This window comes from Oryza sativa, chromosome 1 (genome assembly GCF_034140825.1).
Source record: "Oryza sativa Japonica Group chromosome 1, ASM3414082v1".
NCBI lineage: Eukaryota > Viridiplantae > Streptophyta > Magnoliopsida > Poales > Poaceae > Oryza > Oryza sativa.
The window spans coordinates 37,807,655-37,828,970 of NC_089035.1; the positions used below are offsets into that span (position 1 = coordinate 37,807,655).

General features: G+C 44.4%; 2 protein-coding genes across 8 annotated transcripts; both read right to left on the reverse strand.

The window, feature by feature from the left end:
• Positions 1-580: 580 nt before the first annotated feature.
• On the reverse strand, positions 581-7,882 carry LOC4325063 (transcription factor LG2-like). 4 transcript variants are annotated; one of them, NM_001428179.1, is made up of 13 exons: positions 7,494-7,882; positions 7,239-7,398; positions 6,509-6,633; positions 6,011-6,111; positions 5,463-5,732; positions 4,444-4,491; positions 4,238-4,297; positions 4,077-4,154; positions 3,912-3,957; positions 3,513-3,784; positions 3,182-3,421; positions 1,356-1,498; positions 581-1,063 (listed from the first exon to the last, which is right to left on the reverse strand). In NM_001428179.1, exons 2-13 carry the CDS (start codon positions 7,379-7,381, stop codon positions 970-972), a joined length of 1,620 nt encoding a protein of 539 aa, NP_001415108.1. In that variant the 5' UTR covers positions 7,382-7,398; positions 7,494-7,882; the 3' UTR covers positions 581-969. The 4 variants fall into 4 exon arrangements, with proteins under 4 accessions (NP_001415108.1, XP_066166481.1, XP_015616930.1 ...); XM_066310384.1 differs by having other exon boundaries at positions 786-1,063; positions 7,239-7,395; positions 7,494-7,758; XM_015761444.3 differs by having other exon boundaries at positions 786-1,063; positions 3,513-3,799; positions 7,494-7,758.
• A 1,917-nt stretch (positions 7,883-9,799) lies between these two features.
• LOC4325064 (F-box/LRR-repeat protein At1g67190) lies at positions 9,800-17,060 on the reverse strand. Of its 4 annotated transcripts, none has more exons than XM_015766007.3 (4): positions 16,744-17,060; positions 16,531-16,594; positions 15,068-16,435; positions 9,800-10,208 (listed from the first exon to the last, which is right to left on the reverse strand). In XM_015766007.3, exon 3 carries the CDS (start codon positions 16,376-16,378, stop codon positions 15,125-15,127), a length of 1,254 nt encoding a protein of 417 aa, XP_015621493.1. In that variant the 5' UTR covers positions 16,379-16,435; positions 16,531-16,594; positions 16,744-17,060; the 3' UTR covers positions 9,800-10,208; positions 15,068-15,124. The 4 variants fall into 4 exon arrangements, with proteins under 4 accessions (XP_015621493.1, XP_066162075.1, XP_015621491.1 ...); XM_066305978.1 differs by having other exon boundaries at positions 9,800-10,219; XM_015766005.3 differs by having other exon boundaries at positions 15,068-16,594.
• Between the last annotated feature and the right edge of the window lie 4,256 nt (positions 17,061-21,316).

The following is a 21,316-nucleotide window of genomic DNA, read 5'->3' on the forward strand; positions in this document are numbered from 1 at the left end:
TGGCCTTTTCATAATTTTTGCCATTTTTCTGCCCTTGTCTCAAGCACCAGTTTGCCAGTTGATGGATCAAAATCAAGAGCTGCACTATTGGAACAATCTACATCCTACGGAAAGTCGCATGCCTGGCAAGAAATATCTCAAATGGTCTTGGTAGATGTCACATGACAAAAGGGTTGCTTTTCACCTTTCTAGTTCTTTGATCTTCTTATCAGTTGAATTCACTGATCTGCCCTTTCTTCCATTTATTTGGTCTTTGAAAAAAGGGACTTCCATCTATTTGTTTCTTGTTTTACTAATAAGCATTGTGACATTCCTTGTGACTTGCGTTGTTTTTCTGTGTCCTGTTTTTTACATGTATTTCAGATGTACCTCTTAGTGACAACTATTTTGTCTGTCAATTGATGGTATTAGATTTGTCCTCCGTGATTTCAGAGTTCAGACAGTTATCATCTCTCTTCCATCAGTGCCATTAGTGCCAGGTTGGGAAAGCCTTATTTGCTGGCACGTTTTCTTTTTTCTTTTTTTTTTTTTGGTAGTGTTGATCTGCGTCATGTTCTGTTGTTATCTGTAGATGTCTATTTTCAAAGTAAGCTTGGGAACATCCTACCTTTAAAAAAAATGGCTTGTTCAGCAGAAATATTAGAGGTTGTTTTATGCATCGTCTTTTGGGAGGATTTTGTCTGCTCAAGTCATGAGCAGCCACGCATCTCCTGCCTTTGCATTGCTCTGGTCTGCAACAATTATTTCTGTGCTAACTCTTCAGCCTGTTCAAGAGCCATTGGAAGTTTGGAACAAGTGAGCCAGTGACCAGCATTGCATTGCACCTCAACAAATTTTTGCCTCTTCCTTTTCCTAGTGATGTTGCTTTCTCAATACTTTAATAATAGAACATTACAACCCCTCTCCCTCTCCCACCCTCTCTTTCTAACATCACTTTTGGCCGGAGTTTACATCCTCCAGGAGAAGCTCTCAAAATCCTGAGTACTGATTCTGCTGAGGCTGATTATGCATCGGTTGCAGCTCGGTTCCTGTGGGACTGACGCTCTCGGTGCCAATGAAGTTCCTGTTGCAAGAGAAAAAAGAGTCAATGCCAGCCATGTTCATCTGTTTCTCCGACTAGAAGAGATATTGCACGAATATCTGTCCTCGATATAACACATCAAATGATCAAATCAACCATCCACCCTATGAACACTAGTATAATTCATCGCTTATCTAATGACTCGCTGGAGGTATTTCACTCAAATTTTCTTTCTTCCTTCCAGTACAATAATGTGGCTGAAAAATGATTTGGAAATTTAGAACAGTTTATTTGATCTTTTTTTTCTTTTCAGATAAGCAGTTCTGAGTCTTACTCGCGAGGACGTGAAGACCAGAGGTTGCTGAGAGCACGGAGGCGGCGGTAATACTCCCCAATGGAGAGGAAACACCGAGCCGCCTGCCGGGTTGTTAGAATCCGCCGCAGCTGATGCAACGTTTGTTGCCTCAGATTGTCAGCCTGCACATTTGCCAGGTTAGTCACCTAAAAGCTGGAATTGAATAGCATTCCTGAAAGAAAACGACATGTCGAATTGTATAGTAATTCTGTATCTTGTCTGTCTTAGCTAGAAATTTTACACGGTATGGTTCTGCCATTATCTTTTGAACAATGAGGCATCTTCAGATAATCTAACTGTATATTCTAATGTCATGTTGTTTTCTCTCCTATATTCTACTTTGGACACATTGAAATCTAGCTTCCTGTAGGTTCTTTCTAGAATAACACTAGGATGGTCTTTTCTGATAACCTTTTGGACTTTTCGATAGTGTAACTGTATATACCAATCAATTGTATGATACTTATTATTTTCTTTCTTTGCACACTTAAAGGGTGGTAACAAAAATAAAAGAGCAGCAAATCGATGATAAAAACAATATTCGGTGGTCATGTTTATTTCGAGTCATTTTTATATCATGCAAAAGTATGATTAGCAAATCATTATGCATACCTTTTTTCTCATGCAAGTATATCTAACACAACCTGATCTATTCACCATGCATCGTAGAGGACTTGTTTTTGCAGAATGATCACTACAATCCTGAACCTGCAATTAATAATTTGCTGCCTACTTTGCCAATATCTAATACAACCAATAAACCGCAATCAACATATCTGAAAAGGGGCCAGGAGGAATAAGAAGGGTCATGAACAAACCAAAATGGAGGTCTCAGTCTCCTTTTATCCCTTGAGGCCTTGAGAAAGAGACAGAGAAGGGATAACCCATGAGAAAGGCAAAGACCATTTTCTTCCAGACTTCTGATGGAACAGCAAGCTCCTATCCATGGAGCTGAAGTTTAGGTGGCTGTGTCCTTTTCCTGAACACTATTCATGGATTGGAACCCTTGCAACTTTTGCAAGGCATGGAACATCATAAATGGGACTCCCAATTATTTTTTGCTATGCTTGTGGGCCTCTGTTGAGGTACCAGCAAACAAAAGAGAATAAACAAGAGATATAGCCGGCACAGGGGGTAGAGGCACAAAGAACAACCGTATGTATTCGTCCATTGACTTTATAAAGAAAGAGACAGGTTTGTACATGTAGAGTACTGTATGTAATGCCAGTACAAGTGTACAACAACCTTTGCCTCCTATGGCTTGGCCCCTACCAACAACTCCTTTTTGAAAAGCATCCAATAATTGGTAGTACCAGTAATCCGGTATCGTTAGCTTGTTCTCAGTTAATAACAAGGTAATTATGCATGCTGGAAAGTGCTAATGATGCTTATCTGAAAGTGTTAAGCTGGAGTAGTAGTATAGTACTTCTTTCTGACAAAAGTTGGCCTGTCAGGGAGAAGGTTGGACAAAGCTTTGTAGGGCCATGGCCAACAGCTAGCGAGCATTGCTGCGCATCTGACAGAGAAGGACAATTGTAGCATAGTTTTTCTTTCATGCATCGTTTGTTTGGTTGCTCTCGGTAAAAAGATTTACTCGATGATGATCAAACAGTAGCAGTTTATTTTTTCAGGCTTTGCAATAGGCTTCATATGTAATAGGAACTTCAGTACTCCTACTTAACAAAAATACAAAATTGTCATCATAATCCCAGTTTCGTTTTACGCAGGAATGAAGAAGAAAAAAAAAGTAAGTTCTGCATGAATGATCAACGGAACGGGATGACAATGCTAAGCTGTTGACGTACCTGCTGGTAGAAGCTTTCGAGGCTGGCGAGCTTGTCCAGGGCGATGGCCATGAGGCTCATGTAGTTGGGCACGCCGGGGCCGTCGTTGAGCGTGCCGGCGGCGACGGTGTCGGCGAGCGACTGGTGCAGCTGCTGCAGCCCCTGCGCGAGCGCCTCCTCCGCCTGCTCCGACGACTGCTGCAGGCTGTAGATCCCCAGCATCTGCTGCTCCGTCAGCGGGTCCAGCTGCTGTATCAGTATCTGCATATATAGTCGACGATGAGTATATATTCGTGACACGCCCATGCAGGCAACGCCGGCGATGCAGGCGGCGGCGGCGGCGGAGGCGAACCTTGAGAAGGTCGGAGGGGCGGAAGCCGCCCATCCAGAGGAAGCAGCGCTCGGCGGGGGTAGCCCACGTGCCGGTGAGGAGGTGGAAGACGTCGGAGCGCGCGAGCGCCGCCTTGAGCTGGAACAGCTCGTCGTAGTGCTGCATGCACTCCTCCACGATGAGGCCAAGGTTGGTGTCCAGCAGGTGCGCCTGCAGGCCGCCACGGAGGTCGGTCAGCCGCTTGCTGTCGTCGTCCAGCCAGCGCGCGTACTCCATGTCGAACATGGCCGCGCCTGCAAACGATTTTACTGCGCCGTGGTGAGAACTCCGAGGCACACCCTCGTCTGCAAGCTGCAGGCTTGCAGGCTGCAGCTGCTGCTGCTCAACGCATCGAAAAAAGAAACGGACGGCTCTGATTACCAGAACTCATGTCGCCTGCTGCTCTGCACCCCCCAAGAAACAGGCCCTGACGATCAATCAAGCAATGCGGGTACCATATTAAATTCCTGCTAATTTATTTCATTTCTGGATAGTAGAAAAAAAATAGTACTAGTACTAGCATCAGAAATTCAGAATGGGTGTAACCTGTGACCGTGCTCTTTGGAGTTCTTGCTCGATCTGCTGAAGCCTGACCCTGCTGGTCTCTAGGTTTTGCACATAAGCCTGCGAGAAAAAAAAACACACGATCGGAAAGCAGTCTTTTGAACTAGTCTTGAAGTTTGAGTTCACGGGTTTCTTTTCGTCACCTTTTTTCTCAGCCTGCTCTTCCTCGCAGCCTCTCTGTTTTGCGCTAATCTCCGTTCTGTCTGAGAACACCCAGCGACCGAGCAGGTTTAACCATGTAAGAAAAGATACTGGAGCAAGCAAATACATGTCCAAGAACTAGAAACAATGATAATGATCTGGATAAGGAGAATGAGAGCTACAACATTATACTATGTACATATCCCACCTTGGCATCCACTGACTTGCCATCTTTTCTTGTGGATCCATGCTTCCTCTGTGCAAAAAGTACACAACCAGAAAGGCAGAATTTTAGAGAGCAGCGTATAACTAGTGTTCCTCCCTATACAGCACAGTGCATGCACACCTCTCAGCATCACCAGAGAGAAAGCAACTACAGGGGAGCAAGATAGTGAATCGAGGCCAAAGCTCCTGTCCTGGCATTGTTGATCCTGCCCAGTAATCATCAGCCACTAGTTGTAGCATCCCAACAAAACTTTCGGCTGTAGCTGTCCTGATGGCTCAGTAAGCCATGTTGGCCATCACAGCTCTGTAACCATCAGGCATTGCCGTGTTTTCGCCAAAGGTGCAGGAGAAACAGATAAGAGGGTGTTTAGCACAGCATCATCCCTGCTTTTATCACCCAGCCGGGGAGAGACAAAAGGCAATTTAGGGTGACCCATACCACATCATCTGGTGTCCTTTTGCCTAGGTTCAGCATTGACCAGATGCTAGTACTACAATTAATTAGTCAAATCATCCCAAGGACAATCCATTTGCATCCTGACAATCATGCGTGCCCTTTTCTATGCCTATGGCTTTATTTCTAGGAGTATTAGTACTAGTACTACAGTACGTCCTTGAGACATCATTAGGACTCAAAGAGACATAACCTAATAGGGCTGGTGCATAGTAAGCTTGTTTCGACAACTGCAAACGGGTACCGGTGACATGACGGAGCGATCGATGCTATTGTCACTACCGATTCATAACAGTTTCGTCAAGGACCAGGGAGATTTTGGCGATTCGATTTGACAGCATTATTCTCGTAGACAAGTTACTGCCTTTTACCGGATGAGAGGAGAGCTAGTCGTCGTGGTCCTGCTCTATCTCTTCGAGCTGGGAGGAGTAGAACTGTAGGAGTACTATAGTACTAGGAGCAGTGGAGCAGGAGGAGGTGATGGAGAAAAGATCAAGAAGGGGAGAGTGGTAGTAGCAGCAGTACGACCAGTAGTAGCTTGGCTGTACCTTGTCATGGTCTCCTCCTCCGTGCAGCTGCTGCTGCTGGTGGTGCTGGAGCTGATGCTGCTGCTGAAAGCTTGGGGAGGCAGCAGCGAGGCCTGGCTTGTAGCTGTAATCATCAGTGGTCACCATCATGACCTCCTGCCCCGGCTGCTGCTGCTGGTGCTGGTGCTCGGAGGAGGCCCTGATACTCGCTGGGGACACCAACTCCATCTGCGGCATTGTGTTCTGGGCTGAGCTCGAGTCAGTGGTGCTCCCGACTGACTGCGAATTCCCCTGTTCAGCCATTAATTGAGGCAGCGAGAGACAACAGTGAGCGGTCGGTAAGCATGAGATTAATGTGCTCTGAATCATCTCTCAGTCTCTCTCTCTCTTTCTCTCTCTGCTCGTGGTGATGCGAACCAAGAGCCAAGAACAACAGCGGCAACAGTGTCGTCTCGATCTCTTTTCTTGGGTTCAGCGATGAGCAGAGAGAGAGAGAGAGAGAGAGAGAGAGAGAGAGAGGGGAAGAAGAAGACGATGAATGAATGATCATGGGAAGCGCGTCCATTTACACTGTGTAGCTGCTGTTGCTGCCTCATTGGCCATGAAGGGAAGATCTCCAGCGTGGGGGGCCTGGCCGCGAGATATCCTGCCGTCGCTGCCGCTGCCGCCGCTGCATGCATACAAAGAGAATTAAAAAGCCCGCCCTCATCGATTCCTACTACTGCTACCCTGTTCATCTCTCTCTCTCTCTCCAACAAGGCTACAGAGAAACAGGAGAGAGAAGCTGCTACTGGTAAATCGCCAATAGTGTGTAGGTGAAGCCGAGCTGGAGGACATGCTTGATCATGTTTCCATCTTTGTGGCATCGGCATCTCGCCATTTATGCGGCGCCAACAACAATTTCTCTCTCTCTGTGCATGTGGCCGGCCACTGTGTGCTGGATCGCAAAAGGCGAGGCATGTCTCGCCATGTGTGGCAATCGGACAAGGTTTGGAGAGACACCGAAACATCGATGCAGAGAAAGAGAGAGAGAGAAAACAAGAAAGAAAGAAGAAAATTTGGCTTACACTTGCTGTGCACGTCGGCTCTGATCATGCCGGGATCGACGACGCCGCCGGCGTTGGCGCCATGGATGAGGGCCTCCTCCAGCTCGCCGAAGTAGGCAGCTGCCGCGGCAGCAGGCTGGAAGTCCCTGCCCAAGCAGTAGCGCACAGAGCTCATCACACCGGCTGCTTAATCAAAGCTGGGGTTTTTAGCTTATTAATTAGCTAAGCTATAGGGCAAGCAATTAAAAGCGCGCGAGAAGATAAAAACTTTTCAAGAATGGAAAGGCATGCAGAGCGAGGCCGGTAAAGCTAATAAGAGGATTAGAGCTGGACAGATAAGGATGAGGGCGAAAAGATGGAGGCTTGGTGCCCAAATCACTCGCAGGATTCAGGCCTTAGGCATTAAGAAATTTTGGTTTGTGGGCAGAGGTGTAATCCAATGGAAAGGGCATGAGCATATATGAGGAATAAGTTTGTTAAAAAGATGGATAAAAGGAGGTGAACAAGGCCAGAGAAATAATAAACATGTAAAAGAAGCAGCGCACTCAAGAAAATTGAGAAAAAAAAAACTATCAGTCTCTAGTTGCAACGAGAGAAGTTGTAGTGGTCTGGTCTTAAGTCTAGACCTCCATCTTCTTTCTTGCACGGGGTGAGAGGAACAGGAGAAGCAAGCAAGCTTAGCTTAGCTGATGCCTGATGGTGATCAATTTTGCAAGGAAAATGAGCTATGAGAAGGTAGAGAGAGCAGTACAAGAAGCTGGCAGGTGGTGCAGCAGCAACAGAAGGAGAAGCATGGGCTTGGACTCCATAAGCAAGTGCTTGGTTGAGAGGTATTGCTCTCTCATGGTGGGTGCTTGCTGCCATCCTCCAAGAACTCTCCTCACCTTGCACCATGATCACCACTAGCTCTACTGCCAAACAAGAGAACCTGAGTGAGTGCCAGCTACATACAGACTTGAGATCAAAACCAGGAGAGAGTGAGCATATGTACTAGGAGTGTACATACCATCCTAGAGAGAGATGATGATGATCAGCCACTTGATCCTGATGAGCCTCTTGGTTGTTTCTCGTTTCTCACACACTGGCAAATTGAATCAGCCTTGGAGTTTCATCCACTGTGTACTGCAAAGAAGATCTTGTCCTTTTGAACACGTCCTACGAGCCTTGTCCTCCTTTCTTCACAGGCTAGATGAAGAGAGAGAGAGAGAGAGAAAGAGAGAGATGTGTAGAGGGAGATGGAGAAGGAGGAGATGTGGTAGGGCTTTCTTGTCAGGGTTCCTGTCTCCTACTCCACTCCTTGTAACCACCTTTCATCTCTCATTGGTTGCAGTCTGGCCCTCGCCCTCTGAGACGGCAAGTACTCAACAAAAGGAGCATTGAATAGCTAGAGAGAAAAGAGAGAGAGAAAGGCACACAAGCTTTTAAAAAAAAGGAGCTCGAGAAGTTGTTCTACGCTTCCATCTCCTCCTCTTCCTATCTCTTTGTTGTTCAAAAGCACAAAGGAGGGAGGAGCTGGGCTTATTTGTCAACTATATGCACTTTCTCTCACTCCATGATACTCATCTGCTTAATTATAAGGAAACAATTAATTAGTTTGCTCATTGGCCACTCCTAACAAGAGCACCAACAAATATATGATATACTACTAATCCAATTTGAAAATCCACTTGCATGGAAAAAAAATTGGTTTTTTGGGGTGCTTGCAAAATGGGTTTGTTTGGGTTTATCCCCGTGTCCATAGGTCAACATCAGTGCCTTGTCATGCACCAAATACTAAAAGATTCTTTCCTCAAAGAGAAAATTTTGTTCTTGAGAAGAGGACTCTCTCCAAGTCTGATGATCTGCAGCCCTGATATGTTATGGATCACTGTTGGTCAGGAGCACAAATGCTGTCATTTGAGTTGTGAGATCAAGTGGCTCACTAATAAGTCACTAGTGCCTAATCCATTTCCTAACTAGTACGTAGGTCCTCGAGCATATTTATAAACTAGCTGAAGGAAAGTGTGGTGCGGTGAAGAGAAGATGCATTCATACTTGCTGGCCAGTTCATGAGGTCACTTCATCAAAACAACTGACAAATCCTTTGGCTCCAGAGGCCACCAAAGATCATTTACTCCAGGGATTCTTTGCCTGTTAGTAGTATTTTTTTTAATTTCTTAGGAGCAACTTGGTCAAAGGAGCAGTTACAAGAGTCTTGTTCATGTGTCGGAGCCCAGGGACTTCAGCGAATTATGGAATAGTATACGTACTGTGTGTAAAATTATAGTATACTGTTGAGTACTATGCCATGCGAAGGTCACCATTTCAGTTTCTTTTTAGAGATTCGGTAGATTTTGCAAATCTTTTGAGAGGAAGGGACTGCAGTAGAGTAGTATATTTTTCACATTTTTTTAGAGTGAGAATATAAGCGAACCATGAAGTGAACTACACGCGAAGGGAGGAAAATGGGCTAAATTTTTGGCGAACGATTCTTCTCGTTCAACAGTGGTAAATTATCAAGGTGAAAACGAGACATCATAAATACATGGACTAGATTGTACCGTCCTTTTTTACTCCCTGTTTCGCTCGTGTCTTTTTGGTTTTGACATGACACCAATCGGAATTTCTCGTTCCATGTCCAGAATATGGATAATGCAAATGCTTGCTTCCACGGCTAATATCTTTTCGATCCACTTGATAAAGAAAAAGGGGGAGAGAAAACGCTACTGATTCAAGACATTACGAAATTCTCACTTCCAATCTTGTAGAGCAAAGCAACAGCATACCAAGTCAATGATTTGAACTTTTGACAAAACATCATGCTTCTGGTTGCATATTTTACGAAACAGGTCGCCACCTTTTAATATTTTTTTATTTCTGACACGGACTATGAGATTCTCAACATAACACCAACCAATTAGTTTAGCGATGAAGAACAGACTGGGACAGAATTGAAGCAGCCTTGGCAGAAAACAAAAACAATGGTAGGGGATACATATAAAACTAACCCATAGATATTCGGTGCAATTCTGAAATGTTTATGTTGATTTTGTCAACCAAATCCAACCTTCGTTTTTAATACCGCAACATGTAAGAGGAATATTTTTCAGGAATAGTGAGTGAAGATGAATATAGGATTACCGGGCCAAACCGGACCCATAGTTTGATTTGATCCGCTCGTGGAATATGTTCTGCTATTAGAAAAAAAGGTTAATGCATGCTATATGCTACTACTGGATTTTAAACACTTGGGCTCGGATAAATAAGAATAGGCGGTGATGCTTCCATGCTAAGAGCAAATATCAATATAATAGAATCACTCGGCGCGAGGAATTTCAAGGCGTAAAGTTTCAGGGGAATAACCATTTTCCTAAGAGAATTCACGTTTTCTGTGGGCATGAAGTCAACTTACAATTTATAAATCTTCCATTCACACTTACAGTATGTAAAGAGAATTCCCACCCAAAATTTCTCTCATGAACAGACCAAAAGATGAGGGCATTATATTCATGGGCATGTGCCAAATAAATGTCACCTTAAGCATTCCATTTCAGTTGGAGGTGTTTCACTAACAGAGAGGACGATGGTTTCCAGAGAAGGGTGCGCGACTTGTGCTATAATGTATTGGCAAATGCATGCGCTTTTTATTCTGTGGACATGTCAACTCAAACTTTCTTGATCAAGTACATGCAGCTGACAGTAACAAACCACAGGCCTTCGTGAAGTTGGATGAGAAGCAAATCTGCAAGATGCCTAAAAATCCATTAGGTTTGGGGTAAATAATAAGTGATGCTAATAAAATTATACTCGCAGTTAACAGATAAAAATATTGGAGGAGCGTGAGATCTGTGTTAACATATCTTTCTTCAGATGCATGGTGATGAGGCTAACAACTTAACACCTACCAGACATATTTACAACAAAAATATAGCTACAACTATCAGTATCATTCAGAATTTATTTTCAAAAGTATTCATCATAAAAGATGCATAAGGAAGCAAAGCAATTATCTATCAGTATCACCAAAAACTAGTGAAGATTCAAGCCCAGAACTGGCACACAACAGTTCTTTCTAGGAGCTGATAGATTTCAGATACACGGTTAAATGTAAAACAGTGCAGCACAGTTGATAACAGGAACTGCTAGGTAGTCCCCCCAGAAAAAGGAAAAGATAAAAGACAAAAAAGAGCGGGTTTGTCTGCCACCGTTGTTTTGCAGAATCAGTGCTTCAGGAACATGCCATCGCGAAAGGTAGATGGAATCAAATATATCTAATAATTTTATTTTCCTTATATCAAATAGATCCTACGGTACAGATATTTTAACTTATTCAAGAATGATGAGTGGTCATAGAATTTCAAAGCCAAACAAATTATTACTTCCTAAAGCTAAAGCCTATAAAACATTGAAATGATCAATCATTCAATCCCAGCCTCTTTACTTGTCAGAAGAATCATAATGGTTTGCTGATCACTCAAAAGATTTAACTACCATACTGAAAGCTGTAACTGCAATCACATGCATACTTCAAGTCTAAAAGAGTTAATCAACTAAGAAACATAGAAGTTGAATAATAAGTACATTCACCAGTTAGACACAACCATTAAGAGACCTCGTATACTGGTCCTGGTCCATGCAGATCATGTCACACACACACACACACACACAAGAAAAAAAAACTACATAGCAGGAAAACTAATGCAGTGTCTCCATATCCTCCTGTGAAAATATTACTCCATATGCATCAAATAATATAGAATGACCATACGAATGTCAACGCTATACACAAGTACTTATAGGATAAGTACTACTTTGATAGATTTCAATTGCTAAAACATTGTAACTTAAAACCATGTGATTAGGATGTGGTGCCTAATTTTTTCTTTGTCGTTGTTCTGTGGATATTATTGCTCTACGTACAGAGAAGTCAGATTGACCCCCTAGGAAAAATAGTGAAGAATCAAACAACCAGACGCATCGAAGCATAGTCAATCTGTGGTACTTTGTACTTTTGTGTGTCATTTACTACTTTTCTTAGTTTTATCTGTCAATCTTCATCCTAGAATGGTGTGATCCTAACTTGCAGACTTGCCAGATGGCCATGGAAGGTAAGGGGAGGAGATGAGGAATCAATAAGGTAGCAAATAATGATAAAAATAAAAAAGAATAGTGGTGTTTTGCACATATCAGCACATTGCATGGAAATAATTAGCAACATAACTGAAACAACAAAAAAATGCTTTGACTGTGTGTCCTCTATCATTGCCAGATAAAACTGCACATATCAGCACATATATGCTTTTGCACATATCAGCACATTTCCTTACTGCAGTCCTTTTACAAACAGAAATTTTTTATTGGGTATACAGTCACTACATCTATAGAAGTCCTCTATCATTGCCGCTTAAGCATTCAATCAAGGTAACAAACATACGCTACAGTAGGTTGGTAGCCTGCTTTATCATAAGCAAATCATGGAAGGGCTGGATGAACATCAAATGTATATGCACTGGTTTTTGTAGCTGCTTACTAGTTGCTAGTTGCTACTACACCAAGATAGAAGTCCTTTCCTTATTGCAGTTCTTCAACAAACACAATGTTTTATTGAGAATACAATACTACATTTTTAAAGCATTATACTACCACCACTTAAGTATCCAATCAAGGAAAAAAACATAAGCTAGGAATGATTGATTGGATTGTGTAGATACTGATTTTTGTAGCTTCTTGCTAGTTGCTATCATGCCAAGATAAAAGTAATTCAGGACATCTTATATTTTCTCATCTCTAAAGGGTTACATCCTCAGTCCACAAACGTAGGCCACTGTGGTGTCCATAAGGAAAACATTTGACCGTTAATATGTATTGAAATATATGGATTTACTACACAAAAGTAATTCATTGGATTGTCTCGCAGGACATTTTCATTATATATATATGTATATATATATATATATATGGGACATATATGTATATATATATATATATATATATATATATATATATATATATACACTAGAAAAAAAGCCTGTGCGTTGCTACAGAAAACTAAGATTGTGATAATTTTCATGATCCAAGCGCTTTAAGAGAATATTCTTCATGTTGCGCGCATACACAATCTTTTGTCAAGGTCTAGACAGTAGGTAAATTTTCTTTCAAAACAACCTATTTCACATTACACCGACTTCGTCAATCTCCAGGATTTGCCGACCCAGTCTTTGAAGATGATCATAGGGGTAGGGTTTGCGCGTGTGTGTTCATAGGGGTGAGTGTGCGTGCGTTGTGCGTGTCTGCGTTGTACTGTGTAATTTTAAAAAAAAATGCACGAAGAAATCCTTGAAGGCTCAATCAAGTTCAATCACCAACAAAGATTATCAGTGAAATTTACTATACAAACTAAACTCAACAGCAAACAAAATCTAATCATTGAATAACTTCACCATGAGGCAACTCTTTGCATTGCAGTTCAAGAAGTAGATTTGAATTTATAACGCAAGCACGCGGGTTCTTCCAAATCATGAGATATCTTTCTAGCAGTAGGACGGCAGCACGAGCTAGCTTGATGCCTTGACTCTAATTCCCGAATAGCGCCGCATGGGGGGCCGCCCCAAGCTCGACATCTCATCGGGAGCAAAAGATTTGAGAACCGAAGAGGAGAGATGAGGGGATTGAGGGAGTAAGCTTTGCTCTGAGATTCGTGCCGGACATGTGTCGCTTAAAGGAATCAAGTCTTTCAGATGAGGGTAAGACTACAGTCCTACGTAATTTTCTTCCTCCACGCGGAGCCGAGAGAAGAGAGCGGTTCGCACACGCGTCTCGATTCTTCCCTGACCTTATCTCTTTCCTTTCTCTTTTCCCTGACTTCGCTCCTCCGCCCGCCCAGCTTATCTCCTCTGCTGCGCGTTCCTTTGAGCCAGCGACGCCCTCCCTCAGTCCCTCTCCCCCAACCGGCGGTGCCGCTCCCCCTCTTCCTCCCCCACCGGCGACGCCGCTTCCCCTACCCCTCAGCCAGCACGCCCTCCCTCTCCCCCAACCGGCGGCGCCGCTTCCCCTCCTCCCCCACGGGCGACGCCACTTCCCCTGCCCCTCAGCCAGGACGCCCTTCCCCTGGCAGCCGGCGTCTCAGCCGCGGTGCCCTCACACCGTCCTCCCCTTGGCCTGCGGTGCCCTTTCCCCGGCTGGCGGCGTCCTCTCCTCAATAGCATCACCCTGTTCTTCAGCACAGCGGTGGCACCCTCTTCACGGTAGCGCCTCGGCGGTGGCACCCTCCTCGCGGCGCACGGCGGCGCGCCCGCCAAGCCACCATGGTCTCAGGGCAGCGGCGTCCTCGGCTCCGATGAGCAGTGGCGTCGGTAATTTAGTTTTGTGATTTAATTTTCCTGGATGATTTTGGATTTTTGATTTCGTGATTAAGTGGATTTTTGATTCATTTTCAATCGTTTATGTATTGTCTTGGCTCAGATGGATCGGATTGGGGGTTTAGGTTTCATGGGATCAAATTCATGAGCTCCAGATTAAATTTGGTATTTTCATGCTGTTTTTTGTTGTCTCGTTGATTGATTGATTTGGGTATTTTTGAAGACGGACTCGGACTCAAAAAGACGATGACGGACGAAGCGGACTAACGGAAACCTTATGAATTTTTTAATTAGGTATAGATATTCATTTATTGCTCTCTTAATATCATGAAAAATGCACTCAAAATATTGTATCGGGAATTGTAAGACAATAATGATTAAAGGCCTATATTTATGGACAGAGGGAGTGACAATAAGTCAATAATACAACCTGGCAAGGTCCAAGGTTTGTCTACCATGTAATGCAGCAACCAACCAGATATGCTTGGTATGAGTATGACTTATGAGTTAGGAGCATCAATCATATGGTTTGTGTCCACAAGATGTATTTAAGCTCAAATATTTTATTACCAGAAACAAAACTAAGCTACAACCAAGGTATGACCTGGCCAAATCACAAAATGATGCCCTTCTCATCAAGGTAGATGTGCACAAGGGACAGGAAATATAAAAGCAAAGCGATTAACACCGCAGTAAAGGCAAAAAAAAGTGAATGAAGAAAAAAGGGTGTGGGTGAAAGGGAAATTCAGTTAAAAGTAGTGAATCCTATAAAAGGCAATGGGAAGAGTGAAATTTTATCAACTTGAGGAGTGGTAAATGCTACATTGCTGTCCTAAGGAGATAAATGATTGATTTCCCCTCCACTATATGGGCCTTCAAGTAAGCACTGAACGACTGAAAGAACAGCACATATCAATAGCAAACCTACACCAAGGGCTAACATCACGTCACAATTAGCAGGAGCTGAAGAAGCCCTACATAGGGTTTTACGAAAGCAACTGTGCGTCAGAATCTAAGCATAACAATCAAGGCCCAAAAGTTGGATTTTTAAGTTCATGAAATCTGATGCAGCAATGAAATATTTTACTTATAGAAAAAAACTGAACTACTTCACAGGAAAATATTGAAAAATGAGGCAATATGAACCATCTCTACAATGCACGTTACAGTGATTGAACTGCATAAGGTTAAAATTGTATGAGGCTATACAAAAATAGTATTCAAGTCCAAAAACCAGGATTACCTGATGGTATGTCTCGAATGAGCTAGGGCAAGAATGCCCACCCAACTTGGACAATGATCACTCGTACTCAAATTGTACATCAACATGCACATACTTCCTCATGAGGCAGACTATAAATGAAGTAAAGCTTGCTAGCATCTGGCGCTCTTCGCGTGTTTTTGCCTCAGAAAGAACACCATGAATGACAAGTTTCTTGAGATTTGGGCACCTCTCGATCATTCCAAAAACCCAGGGTCCAAAATGCTCACTTATAACTGTCCAACCAAGTTCCAAGACTGAAACATTATCCAGTGGTGACGATCCTTGCAGGCTATAATGAAGTAGCCCATCTCGTAACTCATAACTCAATGAAAGATGCCTTAGAAGAGGAAATGAAACAGCAATGGTTTCTGAGTCCACAATCTCATCCTCATCATCAAACACAACACCCCAAAATCGTAGCATCCGCAAGTTAGATGCTCTGGATATCATACTGTACAGCTTTGGCCGGACTATAGTAAAGTTACTCACATCCACTACCTCCAGATGATCTGTGCTCTCCCCAATATCCATATGAGTAACACTAACATCGTCAATCTTGAGATGCTTTAGAGTACCCTTCCCAATGAGCTCAAACAAATCAAGGTTCAAAGCATTTAGGTTTAGAACTTCCAGATTATCTGTATCAAGTATGATCTTGTCCACACCAACAGATTTTGCAAATAGGCTCTTCAAGGTATGGCTAGTCAGCTCCATTGTAGACTGTGGATCTGAAGTGACAACCTCAAGGAAATCAAGTGCCAGTGACTCTATCTTTGGGCAAGCAGCCACTAAAAGGCTCAAATCCAAGGCTGAAATGCTCACATGCCTTAAAGAAAGGGATTTCAGACAGGTGAATCTCTGATAACTTGGTTCAACACCAGTGATTGTGTTATGGTCTAAATCCAACACCTCCAATTTCTGCCTCCCACATTTCTCCAGGATGTTCACGTTAGGGTTTGTCCGAACATTGTAAGACAAGCTCCGGAGTGTTTCCCTGGTATACATGAGCCATGCAATCACAGGTGCTGCCGAGAACTCATGGGTACGATCTATGTGAATAGAGAGGCACTGCAGCCCCATTGTCTGAAATATAGTCTGTGTGATGACAATCTCCAGCTGGCGTGTAGTCATGTCCCGAGGGAAGTCATCGGAATTGAACGATAATGAATGGAGGTGCTTCCTGCATGCCGTCCGCCACTTCCGGCACACCCCAGAGGCAACCATGACATCACGTGCAGCGCTAAGATGTGCAAGAATGTTGCCAATGACTTCAACAGGAAGGTGCTCCATATTGGCCGCCGAAAAATTACCCAACCTGGTCAGGTACAACCTAATTGGAAACTTTTCCTATCCAGAGGAGCAGCGGCAGACTTAACATAGGGCATGGAAAATTCAGTTGAACCACATAGATTTCTGGAAAAAAAAGGTAACTGCGCCCGCACCTAGAGTACCAAAATTATTTGGTTCAACTCATGTTGATCTTGAGCTCTGAAGAAGAATAAGTACCTAATCATGGAATCACCAGCCACGGATAAGTCTATTAGGCTAGTAGCGCAACGCGCAGCAAATAATTCCACCACTAACTGAACGACGGGCATAAATAAAGATTTAGATCGAAATGAACCATCGAGGTAAGCAAAGCTAGGGTTCCTTACCGATTTTTTTAAAAATAAGAAATCAATCCAAACCCGGATGGATCTACGCTGCACGTGCGCTAGCCCAGCACGCCGCGGAGGAGTCGGGAGAGGGGGGGGGGGGGCGAAGGGGGCCGCGACGCCTCTCGACGAGAGAAAGGCTTCCGGCGCCCCCCCAGCGCCGGCGGCGCGCGCGCGAGGTCGCCGATGGCGATGAAGCGCGACAGATCGCGAGGAAGAAGGGCGACAAATTCGAGACCCGAGAAGGGACGAAATTGGGGGGAGAAATTAGGGGAAGAGACAAATTGTGAGGACGGCGAGGGAGGAGGAGGAAGAACAGTGGAAAGACGGGGAAAATCTCAGGAGACAAGTAGACGCCAACGAACGCACGCGTCGCTGACGTCGGTCGGGCAGGAGAATTTTCAGAATATGCCATCGAATTTGCACTGCTTTCAATTCGTGCTACTTTCAGATTACGCCATCGGAGCATGAATTTTCTTCATTCCGTGCCACTCCGTCTTTTCCGTCCGTAGCGCCGTCGTCTTCCGTCCGCCCGGCGCCGTCGTCGTCAGTCCGCCAGTCCGCCACCGCCCGTGCCGGCGCCCTTGTCAGCTGCGCCGGCGTCCATCCGTCGCCGGCATCGTCCATCCTCGTCGGCGTCCATCGTCGCCGTCGTCCACAGCGTGGTGTGGGCACGGAGGGAGGCGAGTGCTAGCAGCAGGGCGAGCGCGGACATGAGACCACGAGCTCGAGCACCGCCGCGAGTCTGCCACCGCCCGCGCCGGCGTCCGTCCAGATTTCGGAGGTGTAAGATGCGGGCGTATATATGTCAGTCGCGCAGGACGAGGACAGGGCACCCTCACCGGCGTGCTCCAGCCGGAGGACACGGCTGACATGGGCGCAGGCGCGGACGGTGGACGACGACGATGCTGGCGTGGAGAGGTGGAGTCGCCGCCGGCGGAAAGCGGCCCCCCGGTCCGGCCCTTCCAAGACGAAGCCACGGACATGGACGGTGGTCGGGATTGGTGGCGGTGGTCGCAGTTTGGATCGGCGGCGCGAGGAAGAGAGGCCGCCGCGCCATGGGGTGGGAGAGGACGCGGGCGCTCCAGCTCCAAAGCATTGCGACCTCAGGCGAGGTTTTCAGGTAACTCTACTCTAGTTCGGATGAAATCGGACTGCACAACTGAATATTTGTATTTACTAGCAAAATGCCCGTGCGTTGCACCGGGTAATGATATGGTGACTGAAATTTGATTTGAACTATTTTTATGAAGAAAATGAATTATAATTTAATGAAATATAAAATTTTCTGCAATATTAATTACACTCTTTTAAATTATAGCAAAAGTGGTCTTGCGTTGCAACGAAAAGAAAAAACAGATAAAATTGAATTAAAACATATTAAATTCTAATATTTGGTATTTTTTAAGTAGGTAGGTATATAATTAAATTAATCTATAAGTAAAGTAAGTGTAAGAAATAAAATGTTATGGTTGATTTAACTTTTATTAAATTTTCTATATTAATTACACTCATTGAAATTTTCTTAGAATTTACATAGCTTAATTGCTAATTTTGATAATACAAATATCATTTCAGCATTTATTCAAATAAAAATCTAAATAAAAATCCTTTTTTCTCTATGGGCCTTTTTCAGCCCGCAAGAGAGCAAAGTCTACTTAATACCCCATACCCCCGTACTCCTCCTCTCTCGCTTAGTGGACCGCCGGCCCACGTGCGGCCCAAGTGGTGCGGCCCAAACCTTCAATCGATCTCAGCCGTTCGTTTTGATGGACGCCTCAGATCAGTTTAAATTTGATGAAAACCTAACCCTAACCCTCCCCCCAGCCGAGCCGAGCTGGCCGCCTCCTCCTTCCCCGCCCCCAACGCCGCCTCCTCCTCCCCCTCTCCCTCTCCCCACCGGCGCCTCTCCCCCTCCCCTCCAGCCGGCCGACTCCCCCGCCACCGGCGCCGTCCATCCCTTCTCGCCTGCACGGTGTGGCGACGGCGGGGTGCGGCGGGGTGTGGCGGCGGCGCCACCTTCCCCCACGGCGAGCGGCGGCGGCGGCGGCGCTGTTGATAGAAAACACGAGGCCTGGGAGATCTGCTTAACTCCAGTGCAGGTCCAAAGCTCGCCTTCGAATGTATGAGCGTGCCAGTTGATTTGATCCTGTAATCAACAAGAAATAGAGACAAAGAATTCGTGGTTAAATCTATAAATGATAGCCGATCGGCTAGGTGCCGATGACATATCATTTATCTTTGAGCCGATGTTATATATGAATCGATCTGCGGTTATAAATAGATAGTAAGGAACTAAATCTATTCGATCGGCTGTAGATATTAACGATATATAGTTCTTATATTAATATATACTTAAATTAAGTGATTGGGATAGATCGGTCACCATGCCGAGACAGTATAAATCACTTAGATCGAAATACATATTAATAACAGGATTATATATGTTTATAGCATAGCCGATCAGATAGATCTAGCATGTATCGGCTAATACTCCGATACTACTTTATATAAAGATATCAAAACAAATATAATATACCAAACAAAAGCTTAATATACTTAAATGCACTAAGATCTTGACATAAAGGGCGGATTTAACATATCATTGAAGCACATAGATCGAATATGGTTAAATCAGATAAGATCGGCTGAAACTCCGATACTACCCTAATCGGCAACCAGAGAACAAGCTAGAGATTGATATTCTAAGCACGACTTAATAGATCAAGCTCAACTGATGCAGCATTAAGTATGAAGAGAAGAACAATATCTAGACAATCAAGCTGCTAGGTGTTTCATAAAGTGGTAGATATCTTATATAATCTAGGACAACGTCGCTATTTAACCTAATCGGCTGCCTTTTATTAACAGATGTTAGCCGATTGTGGGTTAGATGACGATATTGCCAAAGATTATGTAAGATATATGATAACTTGACGAATTATATAGACAAGATTAGAGTGTCATAAAGATGGAAGTACTAATCCCGAGAACACAAGTCGTCATAACAAGTTTTACCTCTTGTTGAAGATCGAAACCGTTGCAGCTCAACCCGAAAGCAAGAACTCGTCGAAACAAAACTAAAGCAAAAAGGTGGCGATGCGCCGAAATTATGTTGAACGTGTGTGTTAAAAATTACATAGGGCTCGGGGTCTATTTATACCCGAGAATTACAAGATATGTCCATACCGGACACGACCACTATCTCTAACAAACTCTAAGATCTCATAAGTCTTTGCGGCAGACTTTTGCCCAAACATATCTCTAAGGAAGTTACATAAAATATCCTAATTAATAGATACAATTGCCTTCTCAGGACTCTATCCATGTGTGGCAATCATCTTGAAGCACCTCAATTCAACCCAATGTCATACACCAAATTATACTGTCAGAATCGGCTGCATCGGCTCACCTAGTCCGACTCAGACCCAGCCGATCCTAATCGTAGCCGATCTGCACTTCAGCCGATTCTTGCTCTGTTCTTGGATCAATCTCCGCCTTCGACTCCACCTTGATCTAATCTCCTTTTCCAATGCTGATATTGCCAAATTTGGTCGTTAACACATGCCCCCCAAGTCCGGGATATTTGATAATGTTCCGGATTTGCCTTGTACCGACTCCGAGCAAGTCTCGCACTCTGCCGTTTTTCGACCGTTATTCTATCGCTTTAAATACCAACCGTTGCCCTCAAAAAAATCTCACGCTGTGACTTCCGTTTTCACCGCCCAAGCGAAACTTCATCCTTTCTCTCTCCGGCGATTCCTCCGACGCAAAAGCGATCCCCAAGCGATTCCGCTTCTGATCAGATCTCCGCCTGCGGCGATGCCGTCTTCCACTAGCCCGTCTACTGCGCCATCGGCCGAGTACGCTGAGGTAAGTTCTCACTGGCTAGATCCCTTTTCCTCGCATGAAATCGATTTCTCCTTTTCTCATTATGTTTTCTGCTTCCCGATTCCTTTGGATTTGCAGCACCTTTCCAACCTAGTTGCGATTCCCAGCCTATCGCACAAAAACCACTATTTTCTTAGCCCAATCGGCAATCTTGACCCCACTGATTTCATCATTGGTGAAACCAACAGAATCCCCTTTAGACTAGCCAACCCTAACTTGGGTCACTAGAAGAATACCTTCAAGTCTTGGCCATCTCTTGAAAAGCCTACCCCTGATAAGAGCTGGACCACCTGGTACCAACGCATATCGGCTAGTAAGAAAACCCACTGGGATGAGATTGGGATCGGCCAAGCGCTTGCTCTCACCATAGCCAATTCTGCTAAGGATGAACCTCTGATGGCTACCGCCACCTATTTCTGGTCCAACACCATCAATGCCTTCTTATTTAACCAAGGGCCGATGACTCCAACTTTGATCGACATCATCATGATTATTGGATTAGATGTAATTTCATCGGCCAACCCTATGAGTATGAACACCAAGAACCAATTTGACTTCAAGACCAAAAGCATAGGAGGGTGGTCTAGTTATGTAGCGGCATACATGGGCAAAGGGCCTGTCACTCCTCGGGAGCACGTAGCTTTCTTGCTAATGTAGCTAGAAAAGTTTCTCTTCTGTGGAT